General features: G+C 40.7%; 1 protein-coding gene across 1 annotated transcript; it reads right to left on the bottom strand.

Annotated features, from left to right (window-relative positions):
* Positions 1 to 12621: 12621 nt before the first annotated feature.
* Positions 12622 to 22669, bottom strand: LOC139558778 (sperm acrosome membrane-associated protein 4-like). Its single transcript, XM_071374211.1, has 3 exons — positions 22422 to 22669; positions 13610 to 13720; positions 12622 to 13088 (listed from the first exon to the last, which is right to left on the bottom strand). Exons 1-3 carry the CDS (start codon positions 22471 to 22473, stop codon positions 12862 to 12864), a joined length of 390 nt encoding a protein of 129 aa, XP_071230312.1. The 5' UTR covers positions 22474 to 22669; the 3' UTR covers positions 12622 to 12861.
* Positions 22670 to 24089: the final 1420 nt, after the last annotated feature.

Here is a 24089-nt window from a genome sequence, read left to right as displayed (position 1 = left end):
ATGTCAGTGTAAATAGATCATTGTCCTCACACAAATCAAAAGATCAAGAAAACTGATTTGACGTGTGTCAGATTGCATAGTAAATTTCAAGTGCTCAGAACAAGAGTTCAGAAAAGCATGGAATGTCTGGAGCTGTTTTGCATCACCCTTCAATAGAGCAAAAATAACAGCAATGTACCTTTTCCAGATAATAATGTTAGGCAATATTTTTGTTGTTGAAAGGATTGAGAATTGACCTTTTCTCCATGTAACCATGTAAATGAGCATAGTTAGGAGCCGTAGAAGATCCCATAGCAGTACCCTTCGTCTGAATAAAGAAATAATTTAGAAACATGAAGTAGTTGTGTGTGAGTACTATTTCAGCCAATCTTATAATGCATGCACTGGAAGGTAGTTCATTTGGGTTGCAGAAGAAAATGTTCCATGGCATCAATACCGCCCTCGCGTGGAATATTCGTGTATAACGACTGAACAACAAAAGTAACTAACAAAGTCTTCTCAGGGAGAGGATCAAGAGATTTAATAATATAGATCATACTGCTGGTGTCCTTTACAAAACGGAGGAGAGCTGTTCTGCGAGTGGTCTAATAAAAAAGTAAACAAAATTCGATAAAGGGGCCGTTACTGCACCAATGACCACTACAATAGTGCGCCCTGGAGGTTTTGTAACATTCTTGTGTAATTTCGGCAAAGTATAGAAAGTGGCAATTTTATGGTATTGAATAGCGAAAAGTTTTGTTCTTTTTTTGGTGATTTGACCAGAACTTAAATACCCATCGTAAAAACCCATCTAGGACAGTAAATATAGTGCTCTGAAATTGGGAAGTGGGGTCACTTCTGAGTTTCTTGAAAAAGGTGTTGTCAAGCAGTTGTCTTTGACACTCATTTACATAAACTGTCCTATCCACGAGTACAACCGACCCACCCTTATCAGCAGGGCGGATAAGGACTGACGTATCGGATTGTAAATCAAGTAAAGCTTGTTTTTAATCTTTAGGTAAATTATAGAAATATACACTACCAGTCAAAAGTTTTGGAACACCTATTCATTCAACGTTTTTTCTTAATTTTTGTACTTAATTTTTTCTTCACTATTATTCTACAATGTTATTTCAAAACTATGAAATAACACATATGGAATCATGTAGTAAAAGTGTTAAACAAATCAAAATCAAAATATATTTTAGATTTTAGATTCTTCAAAGTAGCCACCCTTTTCCTTGATAACAGCTTTGCACACTCTTGGCATTCTCTCAACCAGCTTTATGAGGTAGTCACCTGGAATGCATTTCAATTAACAGGTGTGCCTTCTTAAAGGTTAATTTGTGGAATTTCTTTCCTTCTTAATGCGTTTGAGCCAATCAGTTGTGCTGTGACATGGTAGGGGGAGTATACAGAAGATATGCCTATTTGGTAAAAGACCAAGTCCATATTATGGCAAGAACAGCTGAAATAAGCAAGGAGAAACGACAGTCCATCATTACTGTATGACATTAAGGTCAGTCAATACAGAACATTTCAGGAACTTTGAAAGTTTCTTCAAGTGCAGTTGCAAAAACCATCAAGCGCTATGATGAAACTGGAGTTCACAGAGTTCAAGTAACAGACACATCTCAACATCAACTGATCAGGGGATACTTTGTGAATCATACCTTCATGGTCGAATTGCTGGGGAAAAAAACACTACTAAAGGACACCAATAAGAATAAGATACTTACTTGGGCCAAGAAACATGAGCAATCGACTTTAGACCGGTGGAATGGACATTAGACTGGAGTCCAAATTGGATTTTTGAAAGACCATCGTGTATTTGTGAGATGTGGTGTGGGTGAACGAATGATCTCAGCATGTGTATTTCCCACTGTAAAGCATGGAGGAGGAGGTGTTATGGTGTGGGGGTGCTTTGCTGGTGACACTGTCTGGGATTTATTTAGAATTCAAGGCACACTTAACCAGCATGGCTACCACAGCATTCTGCAGCGATACGCCATCCCATCTGTTTTGGGCTTAGTGGGACTATCATTTGTTTTTCAACAGGTCAATGACCCAACACAACTCCAGGCTGTGTAAGGGCTATTTTACCAAGAAGGAGAGATGGAGTGCTGCATCAGATGACCTGGTCTCCACAATCCCCCGACCTCAACTTAATTGAGATGGTTTGGGATGAGTCGGACCCCAGACTGAAGGAAAAGCAGCCAACAAGTGCTAAGCATATGTGGGCACTCCTTCAAGACTGTTGGAAAAGCATTCCAGGTGAAGCTGGTTGAGAGAATGCCAAGATTGTGCAAAGTTGTTATCAAGGAAAAGGGTGGCTACTTATAAGAATATACAATATATTTTGATTTGTTTAACACTTTTTTGGTTACTACATGATTCCATATGTATTATTTCATAGTTTTGATGTCTTCACTATTATTTTACAATGTAGAAAATAGTAAAAATAAAGAAAAACCCTTGAAGGAGTAGGTGTTCTAAAACATTTTACCGGTAGTGTATGTACTCATGTTTGTTCTAAAGGAGATTATCAACATCTTTTTCAACAAGTCTGAAATATGTCTCAATAGGGTGATTGCGTTTGGCTGGAGGTACAAAATAACTCTTACTTCTAAAAGGAGTCGGAGTATGTGCTGGTGAGCAGCCTACATGTTCAGTAGAAATACCACGATTAGGGGAGCTAAAGTATTCCCTTAAACGGATGTTTCTTTTTAAAAAACTCAAACATGTCTACCTTAACATCGAAATCATTGCAGTGGTTGTAGGTTTGGTTCCCAAAAGAGTTACACCTGGAACCAAAAGGTTATTCTATGGGGACAGCCGAATAACCCTTTTTTTTAAAAGCGGTGTGGAGTAACTACAATGTTGTTGATCCATCTTCAGTTTCCTCCTGTCACAGCCATTAAACTCTGTAACTGTTTTAAAGTCATCATTGGCCTAATGGTGAAATCCCTTCCTTTCTCTCCGGCAACTGAGTTACGAAGGACGCCTGTATCTTTGTAGTGACTGGGTGTATTGATACACCATTCAAAGTGTAATGCTCGAAGGGATATTAAATGTCTGCTTTTTATTTTTACACATCTACCAATAGGTGCAATTCTGTGTGAGACCTTGGTCTTTGTGGTTGAATCTGTGTTTGAAATTCACTGCTCGACTGAGGAACCTTACAGATGTGTGGGGTACAGAGATGAAGTAGTCATTCAAAAATCACGTTAAACATTATTATTGCACACAAAGTCAGTCCATGTAACTTATAATGACTTGTTAAGCAAACATTTACTCCTGAATTTATTTAGGCATGCCATAACAAAGTGGTTGAATATTTGTTGACTCAGGACATTTCAGCTTTTCATTCTTTATTTTTTTTAACATTTCAAAAAACATAATTCCACTTTGGCATTATAGGGTATGTTATGTAGGCCAGTAACCAAAAAATCAAAATGTAAATTTAAGCCCTTGCAGCCAACCCACTGAGGTGAAAGATTAAGGGGAGAGATATGACCAAAAGTATGTGGACACCTGCTCGTCAATCATCTCATTCCAAAATTATGGGCATTAATATGGAGTTGGTCCCCACTTTGCTGCTATAACAACCTCCACTCTTCTGGGAAGGCTTTCCACTAGATGTTGGAACATTGCTGTGGGGACTTGCTTCCATTCAGCCACAAGAGCATTAGTGAGATCGGGCACTGATGTCGGTTGATTAAGCCTGGCTCGCAGTCACCGTTCCAATTCATCCCAAAGGTGTTCGATGGGGTTGAGGTCAGGGCTCTGTGCAGGCCAGTCAAGTTCTTTCACACTGATCTCGTTAAACCATTTCTGTATGGACCTCGCTTTGTGCACGGGTGCATTGTCATGCTGAAACAGGAAAGGGCCATCCACAAACTGTTACCACAATGTTGGAAGCACCGTATCGTCTATAATGTCATTGTTGTTACATCTGCTCCTGCCACGCACTCTACTTCTCATCCTGGACCTCCCAACCTGCCACCACTCCCCCAGTGCTCTCTCACTCCCTCTCTCTCTCTGTGTGTATGTGATTGTGTGAGTGGAGACAGGTGTGCTGGAAGCAGAGCAGATTCCCACCAGCTGCAACCTGTTCCATAATCAAGGACCCTACAAATACTCAGTCCTGCCACTTCCACGCTGCCAGATCGTAGCCTCTACTCAGTCAGTCTGCATTTCTAGCTGTTAGTTCCTGCATAGATTTTGTTATCCTGTTGTGCCTGTTTTCCCTAGCCTCACGTTGCTTTTTCAGACAGTCCCGTCTGCTCTGACTCTGGTACCCGTCTTCTCAGTCCTGCTTCCCTGCCTTGGATCCTCACTCTAGTGCTTCATTGGATTCCGCTCCATACCTGTTTACCCGGTTCCTAATTTTCTTGCCCTCAGCCTCAATCTGGATTCCCTACTACCTGCCCGAGATTCCCCTGGACTGTACCCCATCTCCTCTCCTGCTTTTCAATAAGTACATTGGTTACCTATCCGTGTCTCCGTCTGAGTCTGCATTTGGGTTCACCTGCTCCGCACGCATTACAATTGTAAGCTGTAGCGTTAAGATTTCCCTTCACTGGAACTAAAGGACCTAGCTCGAACCATGAAGGTAGCATTTTGCTGGCATCCGCCAAACCCAGATTCATCCTTTGGACTGGCAGATGGTGAAGCGTGATTCATCACTCCAGCGACTGCGTTTCCGCTGCTCCTCTCCACAGGGTCCTTTCACCTATAGCTGATTTCATGGATGAGCTCTCTAGCAGGAATTCAGTCACCAGCTGCATGAGTTTGTGCATGACTTCAAATAGAGGACATGGACCACAGTGAAATTAACAGCTTGTTCTGTTGTTCAGACATCTCAAGTCAGACACGTTTTATTTTATTCCATAGTGTAAACGTCTGTTCATAGCGGACACTGTTGTACTATTTTCAGAAATATCAATATTAAGAAATATTTGTAACTACACTGACACTTTACAGTGCAGTATAACTGCAACTCAACTGCAGTAGTTATTCTGCAATTACTGCATCCAAAGTACCAGTCGACTGCAGTCAGTGTTGTGTTCGAGACCGAAGGGGGACAAGGAGTCCGAGACCGAGTCAAGATCGAGACCAGAAAAAGTAAAATTCAAGAGCATGATTGTAATGTCAACTCACCACCATAATAAGAGGTCAAAATGTCCAGTATTTCTGGGTTCATATTTCAGAACATCATATGGATTCTTTAAACATTCAAAATAGTGAAAAAAATGCATGCTGAGGGAAAATAGAGCCAATCTACTAATTATTACTAACCCAAACACAGTGGGGAACAATGGGTCTTCTACGCCTTCAGTGAAGGATTCATAAAAAAATGATTATAATAATAATACTAAAATTACTATTTTGGATGATTTTCTGATTTAATTTCTTCAGTTTTTGTTGGAATTGAAAGGGTTAACACTGAAGAGAGAAAAATATCCAATCAAGATTCTTTGCTGGTCTCTGGGGAGATAAATCTAGCTAGCTAAGTCAGCCATTGGCTCGGCCATCAGAAGCTAGATAAAGGCCTCTGCCATTCAACTGTATTAGGGCAAAAATGTGACAGCTGAATCAACCAATCACATTTTGACTTAATGGGTGGGACCGTTTTTAAGAGACTTATGGAAACGTCTGCCTTCTTGAAGGCCAACAGGTCACTGCACAATAGCGAGCAGTAGTTTTCCTATGGTCTAGCTAGCTAGATTTTGTCGTCGCCTACTTTTCAGTGGCTGCAGCAGGTGTTATCAAAAAGGATGTTGTTGCTAATTTGTTAGCTTCTCCCTTTCAAGAATACATTTCTGTGTTTTTTATTGCAGCGCGCTTGCTGCTGTTAGGCATCTCTTTGAAAATAACTTATGTTTGTAAAACATTGTTGCATTTACTGTGGAACTGACAGCATTTTAGCAACATTATATCTTATTAAAATCTGGTCATATACACCCCCAGGAAGAAAATTACATCAATAGATACGCTAGCCTATTAGCCACGGTATGACTGACTTGTGATCATTGCCCTTGCTAGTTTGATTGTATTGACATTCCCAGCCTTAGTTACATTTGTTCGTTTTTGTCCAGAATATTGAATAATTTAAACTGAAACAGTGCATCTCGAATGAGTTGCGGCAGCAAACAATGTACCAGGCCAGCTGTGATTTTACAATCTGATAGCCATATTTTTTGTACTGCCAAGAAATGTATTGGTGAATTCTAATAATCATGCATTGAACTGCATCCATCTATTCTGCCAACAATGCCTTTGTGTAAGTCATGGAACGTTGAGTCAAATATAACCTATTTTTAAACCTCTTACAAACTTGGTTTTGTAGCATATACTGGGAATTTTATCATTTTGACTGATATTATGATTGTCTGTTTGTTTCATATCTGCAAAGTAGTTAAAACGCTGTCAGCTTCACTTTAAACTTTAGGTCACCGGTTACTTTGTGTGCTAAATATTAAATGTTTTTTCCAATGCGAAGTAATATTTGTACATTTCGATTGGGAAATGCTTAATGGTTGTGTTTTTGTATTCTTATGATTGGGACCAACTGGCTTATTATGTCCTAGTTAATGGACTGCTTATCCTTTAACATCATGCTGTGTGTGACTTTTGTCTTTCCATCGGTATGAAGTGGTGTAATGGTGCCTGGAGAAGTGGGTATACAACATTTTTTCCAACAAGTTCCCAAACAGCGAAGGAAAGTCATTCTGAGAAATCCTGTGTTTTCCTATACATTTTTCAGATTTACACGCTTAAATCACACTTTTTGTATATAGAAAAATACAAAAATGTGATGGTCTAATTCCACAAAATGCTTAGCCACAGAATTCTAATTAGGTGGGCCTGTTGGGGCCTGGCTCCCCAGTGGGTGGGCCTCTGTTCACCCAGGCCCATCCATGTCTATGCCCCCGATGCAAACAGCACATGATGACAATTGTGCATCACAAATAGCCTACTAACCAATACTTCGAACAAAACTTTTTCAATACCTGGTTTGCATACCTATTGCTGCCTTAGTTAGCATTTACTGGTAGATATCATACGTTGAAACGTCTTTCCTACCCTACCGGCATTCCTCTGTGAAGTGCACAATCTTGCTGCCTGCAGATTATATTCTGCTGAAACTGTGCCCACATGTAAATATATTTAACGTGCTTTGCGGTTGTGTACTTTGTGCATGATTTCTCTATTGTACTGTACCTCCACTACACTACTTTGATACGCATCAGTAGGGATTAAGAAGTGAGTATAGGCAGTGGCGATTTTAGCATGCAAATCTTGGTGGGGCAAACTCAACAACAAACAAATGTAGATGCATGCCAGCAAAGCAACTACACAACATACCACAACACTAAACAATACACTAATTGCACTATAACGGTGACAACGGTGCCCACAAACTGTTAGGGCCTACGTAAATGTCACAACTTCCACCGAAGTCGGTTCCTCTCCTTGTTCGGGCGGCGGTCGGCGTCACCGGTCTTCTAGCCATCATCGATTCACTTTTCATTTTCCATTTGTTTTGTCTTGTTTTCCTACACACCTGGTTCTCATCTCCCTCATTAAGTGTTGTGTATTTAACCCTCTGTTCCCCCCATGTCTTTGTTTGGAATTGTTTATTGTAAGTTCTTGTGCACATGTTGACTGGTGCGCGACGGGTTTTGTACCCATGTCTTGTTATTCTTTCTGCCGTTGGTTTCTGCAATTAAACTGCTCCGGCTATTACCTAGTTCTGCTCTGACTTCCCTGCCACCGGTTACGCACCCGTTACAGTAAATCTGTCCCAATAGCAGAGTCTCGACACCTTACCACTGCTACACCTGGCTTTCAGCAGAGCCTTGTCTGGCAGCGAAACAGTTAATTCAGCCTCATTTACTGCCTTAAAAAAACAGCTGATATGGCTGACTTGCTAAAACAAATGTGGTTTCTACTGACAAATTGAGATGTACAAACGATGGCATAAGGGGACAACGAGCAGATAAGAGGCAATCCATAATTTCGATTATGACATTAATGAGCGAGCTAGGACGGACGTAGTCAATATAACTATTTGTTCAGCACTTTTGAAATGTACATCAACAGAATTCAAAACATGGGCCGTTCTTACAGTATTCTCCCTGTACATTAAGTCAGAACCGTAGGATAAATAAAGGGGGCATATAAGCAGACAATGAAAGCTTTTACAATATTTGATGATGACATTTCTCTAAAACAGGCTACATGTGCACCACCAAGTCAGAACAGTAGGCTGTTATGAGGGGAAAATGGACCAAATTATTAGGGTGAGGCACATGGGCTACTACACAACATACACCTAAGTATACTTTAGCTGTGAAAGTAATACTGTCTCCCTGGCATATTACATCATTTATGCAGCAGCATACAAGACATTTATGGACTCACCTTGTTGTGCTGTGCTCACTTGAACAGGAAAGTGGCGCGGCAGTCTTTTGTGGGCAAATTTTGTCATCAAAGTCTGTCATTCTCTGGATTTATGGTGCTTTCAAGATAACTGGGAAATCTAAAAAACAAGGTTGAATCATAATGATGTCAGTAATCTTCAGGTTGGCGCTCCAGAAAGAGGCCTGAGTTCCCGACTTGAAATTCCGAGTTGGATGACCATTCAAAACTTATTTTCCCAGTCAGAGCGCATTTTTGTCTGAGTTCCCAGTTGTCTTGAACTCACTGAAGTCTGAGATTTTCCAGTTCCAAGTTTCCAGTTATTTTGAGCGTGGCAGAAGTCATGTTGGATTGACAGCCTGGCCAATGTTGAATGTTTATCCTTTTAAGCTTGGAAAAAAGACCCTTAAACCCAGACTTGGACCACACACCCACTCCACTGAATATCAGGCCACTGATTGCTTTGCCATGCTTGCAGTTAGCCACTGATTCCTTCCAAACCACTCATTGCTGAAATTGCGATTTCCAACTTGTTGTGTAATGTTTATGTCCAATAGCCAATGAGCACTGATACGTTTTATCTATAATTTCTCTTCATTATTTCTCTTTATATGACAAGGATAGAAAAATATGTGCCAGTAGATTGTCAACTTGATTCATGATGATGACTACTAGCTTGCTAGCTAAGATTTTGAAAGTATGATGACATGATCAGTCCAATCACAGTTACTGTAGATATAACGTGATTTGACTTCATTTTATCTGTGGCCAATGACCTTGAGCCTTCTTGAATGGGTACTTCTAATGTAACTCCATGGCAGCACCCAAGTGCTTGAATTTTCGAGCTCAACTGTAGATTTAGCGGTGACCTAGTGTCCCCAAGAGTGACAGAACACTGAGCCAATAACGGCGCAACTAGAGAACATTACCAACCCCTACGCTCTGCCCCACCTGCCTTGAATGACTGGTCGCCACTGAGTATATGCAATGCCCACAAAAAAAGTGGGCATACTGCTTATACCTCATTATAGCCTTCACTAAACCACAGGCCCTTTTGTGTTTCACAAAAAGTGCGCTCTCTCACTTGAGTGTGCGGTTATGGTTGCTGTCCTTTCAGAATGAGGAACCGGTCACACACTGAAGGTTCGCCACTGCTCAAACATGTCTATATGAAGGCTGTTAAGATAATGTATTCATGTTTCAAGAATATTTGGCGAAGCGGTTTAATGCGCTGACCAAATGGAAGTTATATCATTCTGTTTTCTACTCTGCTGGTCTCAGGAAGATGTTAAGTCCTCACTGTCCGAGACCGAGTAAAGACCAAGTACAAATGTATCTGACACCGAGACACTATGTAAGTACACATGTATCTGACACCGAGACACTATGTGGTCTCGAGTACTACAACACTGACTGCAGTTACTGCACTTTTACTGCAATGTCAAAACGGCAATCGTATTTTGCAAAGGATACAATCAAGATATGAAAAACGACTGATTTCAGCTCCAAAATAATAGCCATCAATCACACAGAACAATGTTGTTTATTTTTTGTGACTTTGGAGCACCAGTCTGCCTACACTAGTCACTGCTCAACATTCATCATAAATTGTGGAGTTGAGTTTAATCGGCTAATCTAAATTACGCTTAAAAAAAATTCATCTGCATCCCCTGTCAAAAGATAATTCCGCTGTCTCCTACTGCAGCTTAAAGCACATTTTCTATCCGCCTATTTGCGAGTTAGGGTAGGGTGCAGGCCCCAGACGGTTGTGGATGGGCTATTAGCAATACTAATACTGGGTTATTAGCAAATACTGCTTGTACTTGACTACTGAACACATAGGCATGTTATAGAAAATATGTGACAATAGAAATGTTTTGACAATGTTTTCACCAGCTTTTGAATTGGTATGAGTGGGCACTGGAGGGGAAGAAGGAAACCTGTATGTCCTGCTAAGCCACAAATTGAAAAATGGTTTGTTTGGGAGTGGAAAAATTTTATGACACCAATAGACAATAGCAAAGCATTCAGAAGGCAGGGGATTTTGTAGAAGCTTTAAACATGTATTGAATTCTTGCAACTTATTTTGCAGCCACATAGAGTATACACATTTACAGCTTAAAAAAGGTTTTACAAGCAAAAAAAGTGATCAGATATACATAAATCAGTCAACCCATTTCCTGTTAGTACACGGCTAACATTAAATTAGTACACAGTTCTTCCCAAACAAGGAAATACCACAGACAAATCTCCAATGAACCTAAAAAAGAATCCCAATAACAATAACACAAACAAATAGCACTTAAAAGCTTTATTTAACTCTATACTGAACAAAATAAACGCAACAAGCTACAATTTCAAAAAATATACTGATTTACAGTTCATATAAGGAAATCAGTCAATAGAAATAAATGAATTAGGCCCTAATCTATGGGTTTCACATGACTGTGCATAGGCCTAACCACTTGAAAGCCAGGCCCAGCCAATCAGAATGAGTTTTTCCCCCACAAAAGGGTTTTTATTACAGACAGAAATATTCCAGTGTCATCAGCTGTCCAGGTTGCTGGTCTCAGACAATCCCGCTGGTAAAGAAGCCAAATTCTCTAAAACAATGTTGGAGATGGCTTATGCTAGAGAAATTAACATTACATTCTCTGGCAACAGTTCTGATGGACATTCCTGCAGTCAGCATGCCAATTGCATGCTCCTTCAAAACTTGACATCTGTGGCATTGTGTTGCGTGACAAAACTGCACATTTTAGTGGCCTTCTGTTCCCAGCACAAGGTGCACCTGTGTAATGATTATGCTGTTTAATCAGCTTCCACCTCTCGTGGATGGATTATTTTGGCAAAGGAAAAAAAATGCTCACTAGCGATGTACACAAATTTGTGCACAACATTGAGAAATAAAGTCTTTGTGCGTATGGAACATTTCTAGGATCTTTTATTTCACCAACACTTTACATGTTGCGTTTACATTTTTGTTCAGTATACATTCTAATCTTGCCAGATAAATACAATAATTACTTTAGGCAAAAAGGAATTCAATTAAATTCCTAGTCAACACAAGTTGAACCACATTGTTGTTTGCCCTTTCTAGAAACAGATGCCTTGTTCAAAACTGAAAAATACCAGGTCAAATCATGACATCAGTGATCTTCGGGTCAGAAAGTCTGAGCTCTAGAAAGAGGCCCGAGTCGGAATTCCGATTTGGATGATCGTTCAAATAGATTTTTCCTCAGTCGGAGCTAGTTCCCCCCCCCCCCAGAGTTCCCAGTTGTTTTGAACTGACTTAAGTCGGAGATCTCCGAATTCCCAGTTGTTTTGAACGTGGCAAAACAGACCAGTCTAGCAACTGTCCCTCCTTCCTTTGGTCTAGGTCAGGGGTGGGCAATTCCAGTCCTCGAGGGCCTGAATAGTGTCACAGTTTTGCCCCAGCTAACACACCTGACTCCAATAATCACCTAATCATGATCTTCAGTTTAGAATTCAATTTGATTAATCAGCTGTGTTTGCTAGGGATGGGAAAAAAGTGTGTCACCAATCAGGCCCTCGAGGACTGGAGTTGCCCGCCAATGGTCTAGGTCATCATGTAGCTCAAGAATGGGGGCAACATATGAGGTCACACAGCAACTGCATTATTCATTGTAAACTGAGTGATCAGTGGAGCTCCCCAACAGCAAGTGGGGCTGGATAATGGCTCAGTGTGGCTCAGTTGGTAGAGCATGGCACTTGCAACGCCAGGGTTGTGGGTTCATTCCCCACGGGGGGACCAGAATGAATATGTATGAACTTTCCAATTTGTAAGTCGCTCTGGATAAGAGCGTCTGCTAAATGACTTAAATGTAAATGTAAATGTAACATCAATTTGAAATAGTGGTTAGAAATAAGCATTCGTAACCAACACCAGAGATAGAAAATAGTATTTGTTAGCCGAGCTCCCTATTGAAGATTAATGAATTGTCTGTCAGTATGAACAGTCATTGGTTATATAATGCTGACTGACCGATCTCCATCTTACTAAAGTGTCTGAAGACATCTGCTCAATTATGTTAATAGAAACTTGCCAATTGTACGTGAGCATTCCATACAAACGAGGTTTAATTCAATGCTTTCCATAGGTGCAACTGAATAAGGGTCTGTGTAAGCTAGTCTGTTTGAACAACTGCATTTCCAGAGTGAGCCATACAACAAATTGAGAGATTTCCAGAGGCATGAAGGACAAATCAAATTCTTTAATAGAAATAATTTAGAAGTTTAGCTGGTATATGGTACACTTTAACAGATGTTTCCTCCTTGGCCTAAATTACACAAACGTAATGCAGTTCTTATACACACGGACCGATTGGTGCTAATGTTTGATGAGTGCGTGTGGGTGTGTGAATCATCAACCTACATGTATATCAACCTCTGCATATGTATGTGTGTAGGCCACACAGAGGGCTTCACACCCCCTTACACCAGGACTTTGGTCATGAAGGCAGTGGTCAGGGTGGCGAGGGCCAGGGGCAGGATGCTCATTCGGGGCAGGCCCGGGGCAGCGTTACACAGGTCCTTGTCACAGCAGGCCTTCGATATGTTGTACACTGTGTGGTTGGAGCTGGCAGGGAAATCGGTTGTGGTCGTCTTGTTGCATTCATCCACTTTCAGGCAGCCTTTCATCTTGATGTCCACAAACTTAACTGTGGATGAAAAGGAACACAGAAAAAACGTAATTACTTAGGCTTTGTCGTGCCAAACGGCACATACAGTAAGGCCTCTTAAATTGACAAACTATGAAACGCAAGTTGTTCTTCATTAACTTTTGCCGCAAGACAGAATGCTGGAAAGTGACATTTAAGCATCTGCAAAAGGAATATTTGCAGGTTTGTCTTCCTTCCTTGTTTGCTTCTGAAGAGGACAGAGGCACTATGGGGTGTAAAAACAGACTAGCCAAAAAAATAAGTAAATAAACAAATATCCTTACATTCGAACTTGTCTTTTCTTACCAACACTGATTTTGCTGATAGCGGCTTTGAGGAAAGTTCTTACTTGCAATGACTGTAATATGTGGTTGTTTATCTACAGTACCTTAGTTGAATGCACTGACTAATCCACTCTGGATAAGGCGTCTGCTAAATTATTACAATGTAAATATAAGACATATGAGCCACCCATGACCGGTGTCGGCCAGGCCTTGGGTCCTTTGGTCTTGGGTCCTTACCTGCCTTTCCAACGCCGCTGAAACAATAGTCCCCCTCATTGCAGTTGACTTCGGTGGTGTAGCACAAGTCCCATAAGCCCAAGTCACATTTGTAGCACTTCAGAGCCTGGCCTGGGATAACAGAGATGAAAAAAAAAAAAACATAACGTAAATAACGTAACGTAAACATTCTTGTAGATAACTCCCTTGACCGCTTGTTGATGCAATCCTACATCATTGGGGCCTGTTTGTCTCTAAACATGGGATGAGTCAAACAATGATTTAGCCGTTGACACTCCCCGGTTTTGCTGACTGCACTTTAGTGGATGAAAAGCCCAACCTGCGCAAGTCATTATGATGTTAGTTCATAGAAGGGCATAGTTGTTTGACAATTTGTCCACTTCTCAAAACACAGGGCGAATGCTTTGAGTGTAGCCCTCCTTAGCTCTTGATAGGGAAATACAAAATGGCTGCTTCCCAGTAAGTGCCACTCCAGACAGAGAACCAATTGGGTCAGGGAACTACCCTTTGACCCCATAATTATTATGCCCTTCATAATGAGTAGTTTGGTGCTTTTAGGGGTTGGAGGAGGAATGGTCCGCCATAAACTACGGAATTAACCGAATGACATTAACCGTGAGACCCATAAATTCAACCAATTAGTTGCAAGACGGAAAGTCCCTGAGCAAGTTCTGACTTCTTATGCAAATAACACTACAGACACGCAGTACCTAAAGGAGTTAAATACCTGTCCATGAAGTCATATGTGTGACAAACTCATCCCATGACTGGATCCATCATGGAAAGGCATACCTTTGTAGGTGACGTGCACACATTGACACATACAGTAAATACACCATTTTGTTTGTTCCTTGTTTGAGTAAAGTTACTCAGTCCATTTGCATTCATGCCATTCAAGTGGTAAAGACGTCATCATGGGACGATTCTACAGAACAGCAGAGCTGCCATTTTAAATGAGCGACGCATATTGGTCACATTTAGGTAACAACTTCATTTTTAAAAGAGGGAAAACATGGCGTGGCCTTCAGTTATGAATGTCTGGTTGACAAAACAAATAATCTAAGCAATTTGTGATTGAGCCAAGGAACATTGAGCTGCTTAGCAAGGTTGAGCTGCTTAGCAAGGTTGTAAAAATGCCATGCCCACACCCCTTCCCCCTCCCAAACACTGGTTTCGGTCACACCCCATGGAAAAGGAGTTCACAAGAGACTCAGGTTACAAAGAAAATGCCACTCCTGTTCCAAACAAACAAAACAAAACATACACTGAACAAAAATATAAACGCAACATGTAAAGTGTTGGTCCCATGCTTCATGAGATTAAATAAAAGATCAGAGCAACATTCCATACGCACAAAAAGCTATTTCTCTCAAATTTGTGCACAAATTAGTTTACATCCCTGTTAGTGAGCATTTATCCTTTTCCAAGATAATCCTTCCACGTGACAGGTGTGCCATATCAAGAAGCTGATTAAACAGCACCTTGTGCTGGGGACAATAAAAGGCCCCTCTAAAATGTGCAGTTGTGTCACACAGCACAATGTCACAAATGTCTCAAGTTTTGTGCAATTGGCATGTCCACCAGAGCTGTTGCCTGAGAATTGAATGTTAATTTCTCTACTATAAGCCGGCTCCAACATTGTTTTAGAGAATTTGACATTACGTCCAACCGGCCTCACAACCGCAGACCACGTGTATGCATCGTGTGGGCGAGCGGTTTACTGAGTTATGAACAGAGTACCCCATGGTGGCAGTGGGGTTATGGTATGGGCAGGCATAAGCTATGGACAACGAACAAAATTGTATTTTATCGATGGCAATTTGAATGCACAAAGATAGTGACGAGATCCTGAGTCCATCGTGAGTCCCATTTTTCCAGTGGATGCATATCTGTATTCCCAGTCATGTGAAATCCATAGATTAATCCATAGATTAGGGCCTAATACATTTATTTCAATTGACTGATTTCCTCATATGAACTGCAACTCAGTATAATCAATTAAATTGTTGCATGTTGCGTATTTTTGTTCTGTGTACATTGAGTGCATCCCCACAATCCAACCAAATGACTCAGCTGTTTGATCACATGTAAAGAGGGACGCAACAGAATCTCTTTGTCGGCTTGGGTGTCCACTTTATATCAAAGACCATCATTATGTGATCTTGCAGACATCGATTCGGCTTTGCTCTAACTTTATTTAACGAGCATCGTTTACCTGAGTACCCTGCTCTCTACGTATAAAGTAGAAAATATATACACATGCGCAGAATGTGGTCTGAACTTTCGTCTGGTGGACTAAAGATCCCGAAAAAGTGATTGCCAAGTGATCTGATCATTCAATCAATGTTTGAATTCCATTCTTTAGGTTCAAATATCAAATAAGGTGTCCTTCCGGGAAGGACAAATACATCCTTGAGAGAGAACGCAGATGAGTAAGACATGTCGGCGCACAAGTAAACTTCCACTTGTCAAAAACCCTCCCACTCAAGAATGCTTTCACAAAAATGTATTGAGGCTGCGTTTACACAGGCAGCCAAATTCGGATATTTTCCCACCTATTGGTCTTTAGACTAATCAGATCAGCTCTTTTGACAATAATTGGTCCAAAAATCTGAATTGGGCTGCCTGTGTAAATGCTGTCTAAGTGGCGGTTTCCGATAGACAGATTACGTTTTAAAAAGCTATTTTAATAGACATTCTCTATTGACCATACTTTTTAGTTCAGGAATGGGTTTAAATCTGTCTGGGAAACCAGCCCTTAGAGTGAAAACAATCAACTGTCCTCAATCAGAATGCCTCTTCCCCTACATACAGACCAACATCACGTAAATGAGTCATGCATGACATGATGCACATTTCTCTGTCAGCCTCTGCCTGGAGCCGCGCCTTGGGCCGCGCCTTTACCCCCTTCAGAAATCCTGTCAAATCGGTTCCTTTCACTCATGTCACACCACCAAACTGTCACCGCCTCACATACACACACTCATACAGGTGAAACACAGGTAACAGTCAGGTTTCGCAAACAAAGCTGCCTCTTGGCTTACACACTTGGCTGTATTCTAGCCACAACAGGTAATTTACAGACGCAATGAGGGGTTAAGTTAAGGATGAGCGCACAAGCCTTGATTGGGTAATAGGGAGGGGAGATGAGTCACGGGGATGATGTTCACAATTGGTCTCCACCATCTGTCATTATTGTTACCTTTAAGAGGACTGAGGACACGGTGCCCATTGAGTATGAATAAACAGCTGCTCGTACAACTACAAGATAATGATCATGTGGCCTAGGACTATCAAAATGTTTTGTTTTAGTGCTTTTTGATGATCATTATAAACCATATGGTTTGTGTTATATGTACCACATAAGGGGAATTATTATTACATGGACAAAGTGTGATGCCGACATAATTACACACAAGAGACAACTATTTGAGGACATTGTAGTCATGGGGAATTTCGCTGGCCTCTTGCAACATTCAAGTATCCTTTAAATTCCCCCACCAAAAAGAAAACTCCTTGTAGGTTTATGCAGTATGCATGTCATGCATGGACTAGCAGGGGGGGGGGGGGGGGGACTGACTGACGATCATCAGTTGTATTGTCCCCTGTACAGTCAGTTCCTAGGCATATATACACACTGAGCATATAAAATATTAGGAACACCTTCCTAGTATTGAGGTGCATACCCTTTTGCCCTTGGAACAGCATGGGGGCATGGACTCTACAAGGTGTCGAAAGTGTTCCGCAGGGATGCTGGCCCATGTTGACTCCAACGCTTCCCAGAGTTGTGTCAAGTTGGCAGGATGTCCTTTGGGTGGTGGACCATTGTTGATACACACGGGAAACTTTTGAGCGTGAAAAACCCAGCAGTATTGCGGTTTTTGACACTCAAACCAGTGCTCCTGGCACCTACTACCATACCCTGTTCAAAGGCACTTCAATATTTTGTCTTAAAAATCCTTCTTTAACCTGTTCCCTGCCCTTCATCATTGAAGTAGATTTAACAAGTGACCTCAACAAGGGATCAAAGATTTCAACTGGTCAGTCTATGTGATGGAAAGAGCAGGTGTTTCTAATGGTTTGTACACTCAGTGTATGTTTTTGTATATTGTCTGGTGTCGTTTTTATTTACATTTACATTTAAGTCATTTAGCAGACGCTCTTATCCAGAGCGACTTACAAATTGGTGCATTCACCTTATGATATCCAGTGGAACAACCACTTTACAATAGTGCATCTAACTCTTTTAAGGGGGGGGGGGGTTAGAAGGATTACTTTATCCTATCCTAGGTATTCCTTAAAGAGGTGGGGTTTCAGGTGTCTCCTGTGTCTCCGGTGTTTATGTCCTGTAAGGAGTTTTTACACTGGGTACATACTGGTGGCGGAATTGGAAGGAACAGTAACATTAACAAAGAGGTTGGGTATTGTGTATTTAATGAAAGAACCAATACTGTATTGTGTATTTGGCCAAATAGGAGAGCAGATCGAGTTACTCTGTTCAACTGGTTTCAGATCAGGGCCCATAACCACAAACCACAGTGCCAAGTACCACAGTTCAAATCAGACTACTGTTGCACTCTACAGTTCACTCACTGCAACTACGTCAAATGAGTTTATCAGTTCATTATGAGACCCCATGATGGAAACCATGGATACCATAACTGGGATTCCAAAACACCAAACATTGGTCAAAATGTATTTCAATGAATCCTCTTCAAAGTAAGGCATTTGTGTTGGGATATTGATAAGCAAATCAAGTCTTGATACAGATTTCTAACATTAAAACCAAAGTTGTCCACATGATGGCAATGTTGCCTGATAGAAGACAGACTGCCATGGTAGTCTGTCTTCTAACCAAGAGCCTGGATCGGAAGTATTCAATAGGGATGCTAATAAATCAAATCAAAAAGGTATATTTGACAATTACAAAATACCATCAATCCCGTGACCTGCGTTACTGCAGTTGTCAAATCAGATCTAGAGCCAGTCTTCACAACCCTAATTGAGCAAACACGTTTTACCTTGAGGGTAGTCAGTAATATATACTAGTTTTACTCCATACTGTCCCTGAAAGGTTTAAACTAATATGACTTCCTGTAATTGCCAATACCTTCCACCCACAAGGCTTAGGACCAAACACCTAACCTTAACGAACTGCTTTCTTAATGTCGCTGTCACAACATTAACACGAAGTTGCAACGTTGAGCTCAATCTAACTGAGCTACAGACATCTCCCTTTGGCCTGCTCTCCACACAGTATACTAAGAGGCTTATTAGCCTACACATCAGCTAAGTGATCAGGGTCACGGCATCAATGTAACTGGCCGTGAATCAAACCTGTGACACCAGGGGTGTATTCATTAGACAAAGACCGTAGCAAACAGTTACAAAATGTTTGGCAATGGAAACCGTTTATTCCAAACTGAGGTAGGCCCCTCCCCATTTCATTCCTTTTGGCTCCTAGTGAATACACCCTAGAGCATGTATTCCCAAACTGGGGTATGCGCAATGCTGTCGGGGGTACACCAAATAAAAATGTGATTCACATTTAAAATATATCATTCTTAATATATAATTTTTTTTAAATAAAAAACAAATACATTTTCAAACAGTCCATTTATATTTTCCAACCGGGCTATAGATTTGGGTGAGGTTGTTTTCTCGCCCGAGTAGCCTCGTTTCACTGCCAAAAATAAAATTAAACCATCTAGTGTTCAGCGAAATAACGCCACAAAGTAAAATATAGGTAGCCTAGTCAAAAAATTAACATCCAATCACATTAACTATTACTCTCTCGTGGGACCGTATGTAGCCAAACGTAGCTGCTGCTCATTCTGTTTGCTTGAAAATAGATAAATGGTTAAAAAAAAAAGTAAGGCCCACATCCATAGAGACACATACCAGCTCTACTGGTAGTACTGCTACTACCAGCAGTATTACACCTGCACCTGTCGACGACACGAGTTGTTCTGCTTCTACGAGCATATCCAATGTTAACATCAGTAATTCTACATTTGTTGTTTGCCCAGCTAGCATGGACACTAACAGTTGTGTCTGATGCAGCCGAAGAGCTACTGCCCCCTTACCAGGGAAAGCACCGAACAACAGATAGGGACGTTGGACAGTCGAAGAGGCGTAAATATGATGAGAACTACATTGATTTTGGGTAGTGCCTTTCCTCAGCCACAGTGTGTTATACGTGCAAAAGTACTACCTCACAACTCGATGAAGCCTTCACTCTTGCGCAGACATTTAGAAACAAAACATGCCAATTTGAAAAATAAGCCAGAGTTTTTTGAGCGAGAATTAAGACGACTTTCGAGTAGTAATACATGTATAAAAGCAACAGAGACCATTAATAAGAAGTGGCTAGAAGCGTCTTATATGGTGACCTACCTAGTGGTTAGGACAGGCAAGCCCCGTACTATTGTGGAGGACTTAATTCTTCCTGCGGTCACAGATATGGCTGGGACAATGCTAGGGGAAAAGGCCCAAAAAACTATACAGACAATGTCTTCATCAAACACTTTCACGACGCATCAGTGACACGGCAGGAGATGTTTTGAAACAATTACTGCTTCGCATGCAAGCCAGTGAATTCTATGAGTTACAGCTGGATGAGTCAACAGACGTGGCGGGCTTGGCACAACTCCTGGTATATGTCCAATACGTTTATGTGGGGTCAATTAAGTAAAACATCCTCTTCTGCAAACCACTGGAAACCAGGACAACAGGAGAGGATATTTTTAAAGTACTGGACAGCTTTGTGTCATCAAATGGACTTTGATCAAGATCTGTTGGTATCTGTACTGATGGTGCAAAAGCCATGACAGGGAGACATAGTGGAGTGATAGCGCAAGCAGTTGCTCCCGACGCCGCTTGGGTACACTGCAGCATCCACCGAGAGGCTCTTGCTGCCAAGGAAATGCCTGACAGCTTGAAAGACATTTTGGACACTACAGTGAAAATGGTTAACTCTGTTAAAGCGAGGTTCCTGAACTCTCGTGTTTTCCTGCACTATGCAATGATATGGGCAGCGCTACATATCATGATCTGAATCTAGGATTACAGGGACTCTCCGCAACTATATTCAATGTGCGGGACAAAATTGAGGCTATGATTAAGAAGTTGGAGCTCTACTCCATCTGCATTAACAAGGACAACACACAGGTATTTCCATCGTTTGATTTTTTGTGTGAAAATGAACACAATCTTACGGACAATGTCAAATGTGATATAGCGAAGCACCTGAGTGAGTTAGGTGCGCAATTACGCAGGTACTTTCCCGAAACGGATGACACAAACAACTGGATTCGTTATCCCATTTCATGCCCTGCCTCCAGTCCACTTACCGATATCTGAACAAGAGAGCCTCATCGAAATTGCAACAAGCGGTTCTGTGAAATCTTTATTTAAATTGGAAGCCACTGCCAGATTTCTGGATTGGGCTGCGCTCAGAATATCCTGCCTTGGCAAATCGCACTGTTAAGACACTGATGCCCTTTGCAACCACGTACCTATGTGAGAGTGGATTCTCGGCCCTCACTAGCATGAAAACTAAATACAGGCACAGACTGTGTGGGAAATGATTTAAGACAGACTCTCTCCAATACAACCCAAAATTGCAGCGTTATGTGCATCCTTTCAAGCACACCCTTCTCAATAACCTGTGGTGAATTATTCACAATGATGAACAAATAAGGTTTTATATGTAAGATGGTTAAATAAGGAGCAAAATTATATATTATTATTTGTGCCCTGGTCCTATAAGAGCTCTTTGTCACTTCCCACAAGCCGTATTGTGACAAACTCACACTCATTCTTATGTTTAATACATTTATCATATAGTGTGTGTGTGGCAGGCTTACAATAATGGCAAAAAACAACATTTGAGAGTGCGCTGACCCTGGTGCTAGAGGGGGTACGCAGCTGGAGGTTGACTGGTTGAATGTTTGAAGCTGTATGGGAATATAAAAAGTTGGGGAACCACTGCCCTAGAGCACTTCTCTCAGAATGACAGATACTCTGCAAGTTAAGGGCCAAAGGGGGAAGTCAGCATAACTACATTTTCTCAGGTCTTAGTTTCACTAAAATGTTCCCGAAAATATTTGGTAAAGGTCATGAGGAATACATATTCACAATTCAGGAAGACCTCAATCAAGGTCGACAACTGCAGAAAATCATATAGTAAGGGTGTGGTTTGAAACCGGAGATGGGGACAAAGACTTGTTTAGCGGGACTAAGTTATATAAACTAAGGGTCATACATAAAGGCAAGAAATTGTTTATTTAGTCTTTACAGTTGAATATTCTGAACCATTCGCTCATAAAGGGGTCAGTTCCCCCAAACTGGTTTCCTTACCCTGTAAACGGTCTATGGTCATGATTTTTATTGTAACCAGCGTATGGGAGAATCTGAACCTTCAACTACAAACACTAGGCTGCGTTTACACAGGCAGCCCATTTCAGATATTTAAAAAAAAATACTAATAATTGGTATTTTGACCAATCAGACCAGTTCTTTTGCCAATAATTGGGCAAAGATCAGAAACACGGACTTAAGACGTCCACATGTTCTAATTGATTGTATTCGGATGTAAAGCTTGCCTATTTATATGATAAACTATAATGCCTCTTTGCAATAAATTGAAAGTATACATAGTATTCGAATGATGAAAAAACGAACATCATTTTGACTACCCAATTCATTACAATGGTATCAAACATTTTGTTTTGGCTATCAAAATTATAGGCTAACTAAACAACGACTGAAATAAGCAAACAAATACAGTTGACAAACTATTTTATCTTACCAACTGCAAAACACAGGCCAACTGCGAAAATGCTGAGAAGAATTCTGTTCATCTTGGAAAATATTTTTAAAAAGATCAGTGTCGACAACTTTACCAGAGTTTTTTTCCGTGCCTCTATATGGACAGTTAGTTAATGTGATCAAATAGCCAAATTCGTCACCAACTCGCCATTTATAATTTCCCACCCATTTTCACAGACGCGTCACCGTTATCCTATTCAACATAGAAGTGTCTGGGCCACGTTCAGTTGCTAAACGTTCTTGAACGTTGCCGATATAAATTCCATATAGAGGGCCGACCCACTGAGCACAGACGTAAATTCAATGTATTTTCCGCCCTGCAATAGGCTATGTGCAAGCCAATTCAACCTGTGTCGACATGCTAGAACAGATCACTGTCTGAAGTTGTCTGAACAGAAACGATCTTCCTCCAGCACTAAGAGAAACACAATTATTTCCGTTATTGGCTTTGCTTCTGCAATGCAAGGTTGCTATTCTGTTTTTTTGCTTGTTTTCATGGCAACACACTTGGCACAAACTGGTGCATAACGTTGTTTCAATGTAATTTGTCAACGAATTGTGACGTTGGAAAATACAAAGGCTTTGAAAAGTCATCAATTTAAAGCATTTATAAAAAAAAAAAAAAAAATGGGGGGTGGTTGTGAAATTTCAACCACAGGATTATGTCATCATGACAACCAAATCTCAACACAGACAAACCTTGAATAAAATATGTTTACGTGTTATATTTAGAACAACATCAATGTTCAATGTTATATCCACTATTATGAAGAAAAAAAACTATAGGCTGGGCAGCACCTCCTATTGGAGAATTGACCTATCTACAGCTACCTCTAGACCTCCCGTCCAAGGTTTTAACCAAGCCCAGCTATCATATTTGTCACTGACTATTACCAACATACTATCATGAGAATGATTGTTGAGAGATCTCCACTTAAAAAAATCACTACGTTCACTGTTGCTATGGAAGACATTCCAAAGGGTAGGCTTAACAGAGCGAATGAAATGTGACCATACTTTATCAATCGTCAATGATGTTATTTAGGCCTACAGTATATAGCATTTGCAAAGTCATCAACAGATATGGTCTCAATTCAACTCAGAAATAACAAAAAATAGACACCACAATAGGCCTAGGGTTTCAAGCTCCGGTTGATGTCAAATGTAATGATATTTAGTGCTATTCAATTTTGTTTGGTTGTTAACACAACCAAATATCAACATTGGAAGTAGATGTACTGTATCTTCTGCTTGGCTAGTTCCATCTGTGCCACTGGCTTAAATCCCAGTTTGTGTAAAAATTACAAATAAATGATATGTTGAATTCACATCCTCCATCTCAACCAAAAATGTAAGTTAATAAAGAATAGGACTAAATCAAACCTTTCAGTTACTGGCCATCAATCAAACACAATTCAATATTACTTTTTTAATACAGTAAATAGCCTAAAGTTAAGGCTATAATCTTACAAAGTAATCTCACATTTAATCTTAAAATGAGTAACACATCCATGGCCACATTGAGGTTACTGTAACTATAAATGTATTATTGTGTAATAATATGAAGTTTGCATGTTCAAGATCCCATGCATAGGTCATCACAGGTCTGTTGAGATCTTCACAAATGCTGTAGCCTAATGATCTGCGC

The sequence above is a fragment of the Salvelinus alpinus genome, chromosome 29, assembly GCF_045679555.1.
Source record: "Salvelinus alpinus chromosome 29, SLU_Salpinus.1, whole genome shotgun sequence".
Taxonomy (NCBI): domain Eukaryota; kingdom Metazoa; phylum Chordata; class Actinopteri; order Salmoniformes; family Salmonidae; genus Salvelinus; species Salvelinus alpinus.
Note: the sequence above shows the minus strand (reverse complement) of the source record. Positions and strands in the feature narration are given on the sequence as shown.